At 45.8% G+C, this 7113-nt stretch overlaps 1 protein-coding gene across 1 annotated transcript in view; it reads left to right on the top strand.

Moving 5' to 3' along the window:
* RELN (reelin) overlaps window positions 1–7113 on the top strand; it is a 479029-nt gene that overhangs the window by 341001 nt on the left and 130915 nt on the right. Inside the window, exon 24 of the mRNA XM_025214714.1 lies at window positions 378–564. Within this exon, the coding sequence (XP_025070499.1) occupies window positions 378–564 (187 nt within the window). The remainder of the gene's footprint in view (window positions 1–377; window positions 565–7113) is intronic.

Here is a 7113-nt window from a genome sequence, read left to right as displayed (position 1 = left end):
CAGCAGGAAGAGGATCTTTGATATCTGTTAAACTCAAAAGATATCAGACTCAAGAGTTAAGTCTTGCAAAATAGGAATATTGCAAGCTCTGAAGATGTACAGAAGTATGAATTCTTGTTTGCAAATCTGGCCCATAATATCGTGGAGAGCATAAAAGCCTTACTTTTTTTAAGTCATCTAAAAGAACCACATAAATACTAACTTTAACTTATCTACCTGCTGTCCCCCTGCCAAGATATGAACAATTGCTGTCAGGGTGTCTGGTTCTTTCACACCTAATTTAGCAAAGCTGCTTTGTTGCCTTAAGTAATTGTGAATAGCATCACAGAAAAGATAACATATCTTTAGAAGACTAGGATGTTTCTGCTTCTCTCTAGGTGTGATCCAGGAAATCAGGGCACTGATTGTCATCCAGAAACATCCTTGCCTTCAACTGTAATGTCTGATTTTGAGAATCCAAATGGTTTGAAGACTGAATGGCAGGAAGTCATTGGAGGAGAGATCGTAAAACCTGAACAAGGCTGTGGGGTCATCTCCTCAGGATCATCCCTATATTTTAACAAGGTACATAAAAGATCTGTTTAAATTAAGAAGAGTCTTATATACACGTGTGTGTACTGGTAGTTAAATGGAACAGAATGTGGAACTGAGAAGGAGGGTAGTGCTAAGAAGAGACCTAAGACGATGGCATGCAGCATGTAAGTGCATAATAGACACACAGAAATATGATGCAGGTGCAGAACAAAACCAAGATTGCCCTTTAACAAACAAAAGAGATTGGCAAAGACAGCAGTTGACTGTGCATCCGAGAAATACCATGCGTAATGGGAGGAAATAAATTGCCATCACTATACTCCAGAAATGGGAACCTTAGTCTGTTTATTCTTTGTAATGGGCTTTGTATATGCATTGTATTTTCTGTTTTCAAACTGCATTCTTTTGCAGTAACACACAACCCCCATTGGTACCTATTCTTGAATTTTCTTCTCCAAGCAAAGGAGCTAGCCTTGTTCTCAGAAAATCAGGTTTTTTTCCTGCACCCTGAAGGCATGCTGCTTCTTGTGAAGTCAGAGAACCAAAGCTGCTGAAAGTGCAGATATGTTACCCCTCCAGCCTTCTGGAAAATGCCTGATTAGCTCTTGTCAAATGGCTTTCTTTGCCTGGTTCAGATGGATCGTCCACAAAAATAACATGAAACAGCAAGGAAATTAGGAAATCTGCTTATCAATAATATGCAATCATATCAAAATAAAAGGTAGCTTTACAGCCAAATGTAAGATTGAGAAAGGCTTTGTGGTCACAGATTTTCTTTTCATCTTTCATTCCCTTGGCTGTAATATCTGACTTCATTACAAAAAGGAAAAGTACATAGTGCATGCACACATAGCTCTGTGGTTTTCTTTTAAGGTCTCAGTCCAGCTGCCACCACAGTCAAAGAAAGTTGGATCAGGTCCAGAGAAATATGCAAAGCCATGTGCTGTTTACCTTGTTACAAACATCTATCCCATGGAATAACCTTCAGAACTCCAATAAAGACTTGCATCCAAGTCCCCTGGAAAATCAATGGAGTGCTGAGAATTTCATAATAGACCCAGCAATATTACTAGCTAACTGAGATGGTAGTATTATTTTTCAATGTAATTGTCTTCTCTCATGGATGTACCTCCTTCTGGCTCAGTTCCTTAAGCAAATTTCTCAAAGTAGTTTGTTGAATTAGAATTAACCTGCTCTGATCTTTCTTCTTTCTGCTTAGGAAGAGTGAAAATCTCATTTAGAAATTCTTGGCTTCTTTCTATTGGTCTCAAAGGGTTAGGTTAGCATTTATGTCTTGAGGAGTAGCAGTCTGTGCCATCAACTGAAGGTAGCTTATTTAATTTGTGGTTAGGTCTTCTGGTTTTAATGTACCTAGCTACCATGGTGACAGAAATTATATAAATTATGTTTAATCCTTGGCTGACATTTGGGTGTTGTTCTGGGAGTGCATGTACATGTGCTGCTATTTGTTTGCATTTGTTCTACAAGACACCTTATACCTCGATTTCCAGCATTTCCTGCCATGAGCAGTCCCTGATTCCAGGATCAATTTTGGCTTAGTTCTACTGACCTCCTTGTTTGGGTGTTATAACTCATTTTAATCAGTTGTAGGTATGTTTGCAATATGGTGCTTTTTCATTTAGACCCCTACGTTTTCTTTGTGACTTTGCATACCTGAAGATCTTTTTTAATTAACCTAATTCTATTGGCTGGCTGTAAAAAGTGTGAAAGGCATAGGAAACCCATCTGGAATAGCAGTTCAGTTCTTTACATGGAGCTCAACTCACCCCTGCTCTCTGGGGAGGTGTGTATTGTTCACATAGGCCCTGGCTCACTGGAGATACAAGCACCTACAGAAGGTCAAGTATGTATACATTTCTGCCCTCCTTGGGGATTCAGCTTGATGGCAATAGCTGTACATTTCAGCTGGGTCTCCAAAGGAAACTGCCAGTAGAGGCACCCAGGGAAAGATTGATCAGTGTATCTCACCAGTATACTGGCCATGCTCACTTTTTGACTAGTGTTGTTTGTTAAGACTGTGCTAGCCAGCCTTGGACCCCACAACAGCGTGGGTGTTGCAGATATTCTGCATCACCATGACTGTCCTCCAGGAGGACTTTGCCCATTGGCAGTACTCTGCCGAGAAAAAATGTCATAACTCAAATGTGATCAGTATTTCTGTGTTTCAGTTAAGTGCTTGAGGGTTAAGGAATTCTTTGCACTAATTAACTTTGACGTTTTAAGCTAATAGGATTTCAATCACAGAGAGAGGTTCTTAATTCCATTTACTAAGAGATTCCATTTTTGAACATGTGAATGCATTGATATTGACCTGCTACATTCTATCACCAGGTCAGCATTCCCCCCTTCCTCCCTGCAACCTACCTGTCTTGCACCTATTGTCTCACAATCCCCCTGATCTTCATTGCCATTTGCATTCAACTATTTAGTTGGTCTAATAAAAGATATCACATTTACCCAAAGAACCTTATCTGAAGGCATTGATGCATTTAGCATCCTTGGTATAGTGTATAGCAGCCATTTTACAATCTAACCATATAACTAGATGTGTAATGCAGCCACTATACAATCTAATAGTTCATAATAATGTATAATACCAAGCCAAAATGGAAGGATTTGAGACCAAATTATTATTAACATTAGTGTATTCTTATTTTTTCATGAATGGCAGAAAGATTTAAATCCAACTCACCATCTTCTAAAGTATATCTTGGATTTTAAACTTCAGCACTGAACTTGTCTGTTGTCTATCATCAGGGTTGGAAATTTGTCAGGAGGGACTCATAGAGGGAGATGTGATAAAAATGTCAGAAATTACAGATGTGTTCTGAAACACTGAAATCACCCCTGTAACGCAACCCAGCTGTAACTCAACCTAGCTCCATCCCCAGATAATAGCATCATGAAAAGAAAGCCACTTTGTAGTTGGGAATGGGAGGGAATCTATGATTACCCCTACTCTTCTCCTTTATGCTCCTAACATCTTTCATTATCTGCCACATGATCCAGAGCTCAACTTTGTTTAAAGGGCCATATTACGTGGAAAATTTAGGTGGCTTCTGTAGTTCTTAACCCCTGGATTGGCTGCATGTTAACACCTTCAAGTGGCTTAAAACACTTGATATTCTGTTTTAAATTATGCCACTCCAGGGCAGGTTTATCTCTAATCTGCCTAATTGTGTTCCTATTCCATTTGTGTGTGGCCACTCCCTACTCCACCACCACTCCTACTTCCAAATCTTTTCATCAGCATGACCCCATTTAAACATTGGAAATTTTTACAACCCCACAATGATGCAGATAAGATCAATGCCCTCTCTCCCTGCAGCCAGAGCAGAGCCCATGGAGGTGGGGAGAATGCAGGCCACCTACTGCAGGCTCAGGGCTCCCCGCCCTACTGCCTTCCCTGGAGGGGCTTCCACAGCCCAGTGGGCAGGAGGGCAACAGGGCAGGGAGCCCTGAGCCCGCAGTAGGTAACCTGGACCTGCCTACACCCCTGTCCCACACACAAATCTGGGGGGGGCACATGCCCCCCCATGCCTCCCTCACCTAGGAGTATGCACAGCAGTGGGGAGACAACACCCCTGCCCCCCCCTGGATGAGCCACCCATGGTTCCATCCTGCTCCCCCAGCCAAGCACCGCATTCCTACTGGAGCACCTGGCAGCCATGGTGCCTCCTGCCACCTCCTGGACCAGCTCACTGCTTGAGCTCTGAGGGGCCCAATCCCTTTTTCTCTGAAGCCCACCCCCTGTACCACCCCCATTCGAGCTGCCAGCTGGCCAGGTGCTGGCTGAACTCCAAAAAGGATCAGACCACTTGGAGTTCAGGTAGCACCCAACTGGCCAGCAGCCCTTCTGGCGGCAGCATCGGGGCCAAACTCTGAAGAAAAACAGGATTGGGCTCCTCAGAGCTCAGGCAGCACCCAGCTGGCCAGCAGTTTGCCCCTCCACACTATCCCTGCCTGGGCTGCTGGCCAGCCAGGCGCTGTCTAAACTCATAGTATCATAGTACTTAGGGTCGGAAGGGACCTAAACAGATCATCAGGTCTGATCCCCTGCCCCAGGCAGGAATGGGTGCCGGGATAATATCACCCCAGCCAAATATCTGTCCAGCCTCCTCTTCAAGACCCCCAAGGTAGGAGAGAGTACCACCTCACTTGGGAGCCCATTCCAGACCCTGGCAGTCCTAACTATAAAGTAATGCCTCCTGATGCCCGGCCTGAACCTTCTCTCTAACAATTTGTGGCCCTTATTCCTACTAACCCTGGGTGGTGCCCAGGGGAACAGAGCTTCCCCCAATTCCCACTGGTCCCCCCTGGTGAGTTTGTAAACGACCACCAGATCCCCTCTCAGCCTTCTGTATAGGTTCGTGCCCTTTAGCCTCTCTTCGTAGGGCCTGCCCTGCTGCTCCTTGACCATGCGAGTGACCCTCCTCTGGACCCTCTCAACGCTAGCCCCATCCCTCTTGAAGTATGGCACCCAGAACTGGATGCAGTACTCCAACTGTGGCCTGACCAATGCTGCATAGAGGGGAAGGATCACCTCCCTGGACCTGCTTGTGATGGCAGGAAGTCATTGGAGGAGAGATCGTAAAACCTGAACAAGGCTGTGGGGTCATCTGTAGATGCACGGCAAGGTGCGGTAAGCCTTACTGACCACTTCCTCGCATTGGTGGCTCATGTTCATCCTGAAGTCAACAATAACTCCAAGATACCTTTCTGCCACCATCCACCATGTTGACAAGAAGGGTGTTCCCCAGCCTGTAAGTGTGTTGTTGGTTCCTTCTCCCTACATGCAGTACCTTGCACTTGTCCATGTTGAATTCCATCTTATTCTCATCTACCAACCTCTGTAACCTGTCTAGATCTAGCTGGATTCTGTCCCTCCCCTCCAGCATGCCCACCTCGCCCCACAACTTGGTGTCGTCAGTGAATGTGGACAGCATGCTTTCCACACCCACATCCAGATTGCTGATAAATATGTTGAACAGTACAGGCCCCAGGACCAAGCCCTGGGGGACTTCACTGCCTACATCCCTCCAGGTCAAAAATGACCCATTCACCATCACTCTCTGGGTGCGACCATCTAGCCAATTTGACACCCATCTGACTGTGTAGGCATCAATGCCACAGTCACCAAGTTTTTTAAGAGAATGTGGTGGGAAACCGTGTCAAAGGCCTTCTTAAAGTCCAGGAAGACGACATCCACCCTGACACCCTCGTCCAGGGATTTTGTGACCTGATCATAAAAAGAAATAAAAAGAAACCTGATCATAAAAAGAAACTCTGAAAAGAATCAGGCCCCGTGGAGCTTAGGTACCACCCAGCTGGCCTCCACCCAGCTGGAGGACTTCAACTTTGGCAGAATACCTGTAGGGAAGTGGCTCCCAATCTTGGGGTCACAATGATAAAAAATGGGGTCTCAAAGACACTCAACAGTGTTGACCAAGTATGATGAAAATCACAGAAAAAAGTGGGAAATAGCAGGTTCCCCTTGCAGGCTGGCAGAGTTCCAGCCTGCAAGGGGCTGCTTGAGGCTGGGGGGAGCAGTTAAGCAGGGGGTGCCATGTGCATGTGTGCACACACACATTCATATGGTAGTCAGGCAGTGTCAAGAGCAGTTCCTGCAGTTCCCTCCAGGTAAGTCTATGGCGGGAGGTCAGATTGAGGCCCCCACAGTGAGGGAAGGCAGGAAGGAAGGAGGGAGAAATGAGCCATTTGCTCTGCTTGGCAGGAACAACGAGCTGGTCCTGCCCCTAGCTCCTAGTCCTGCCCTTACTCACCAAGCCTCTAGGGGCAAGTCACAGCTGTACAGGTGAAGGGCAGTCAGAGCTGGTTTTTCACCTTCAGGTGCAACTGCTCCACTAAGCTGATCAACATTAAGCTGATTAATATTTGTTCAGTTTACAGTGAAAGCCATAGGCCTTTTCTCTCATGGCAAACTAGGTCGTCCAATGCAGGGTGCAGAATGAGCAATCCACAAATGCACGCTGTGAGAGTAGGCCACATTTCCAGTTACAAAAGCTTTTTCACCACAAAACCTCCTCTTAGTGGATATAGTTCCTGGTTCACTCACTCAGGAAAAGTCTGTGGTCCAGAAACACTACAGGATTTAATCGTGGCAGTGCTGAACATCAGTATGCCTAATTTTTCAGTGCACAGCTCTGGATTTAGTATTCATAACATTCATTAGGAAGTTTGGTACCTAAATTCTGCTATACAGTGATGGGGAAGACCTGAGTACTAGGCTATGCGAAGCTTCGGGTGGTGATAAGATTCGGAGGAGATTTGGCCCGATTTGGTGCCCGAATCTCTGAATCCGAATTGAAGCAGGGGACCAATTTAAAGGTCCGAATCGATTCAAAGTTCTCCAAATCTTCGGAACACATTTGGAGAGGTTTGATGATTTGGGCAGTCCCCAGTGGCTGCAGCAGGGAGCTGTAGCCAGACTCCAAACTGGTAAGTACTAGGGGTGGAGGAGGGGAGCTGGGGGAGAGGACCATGGGAGGATCCCTGCCAGCTCCCCTGACCCCCTTGCTCCCCCACCCCTGCTGACTG

This window comes from Alligator sinensis, unplaced genomic scaffold (assembly GCF_000455745.1).
Source record: "Alligator sinensis unplaced genomic scaffold, ASM45574v1 scaffold915_1, whole genome shotgun sequence".
NCBI lineage: Eukaryota > Metazoa > Chordata > Crocodylia > Alligatoridae > Alligator > Alligator sinensis.
The sequence above is the reverse complement of the archived record's forward strand: the minus strand, read 5'-3'. Positions and strand labels throughout refer to the sequence as shown.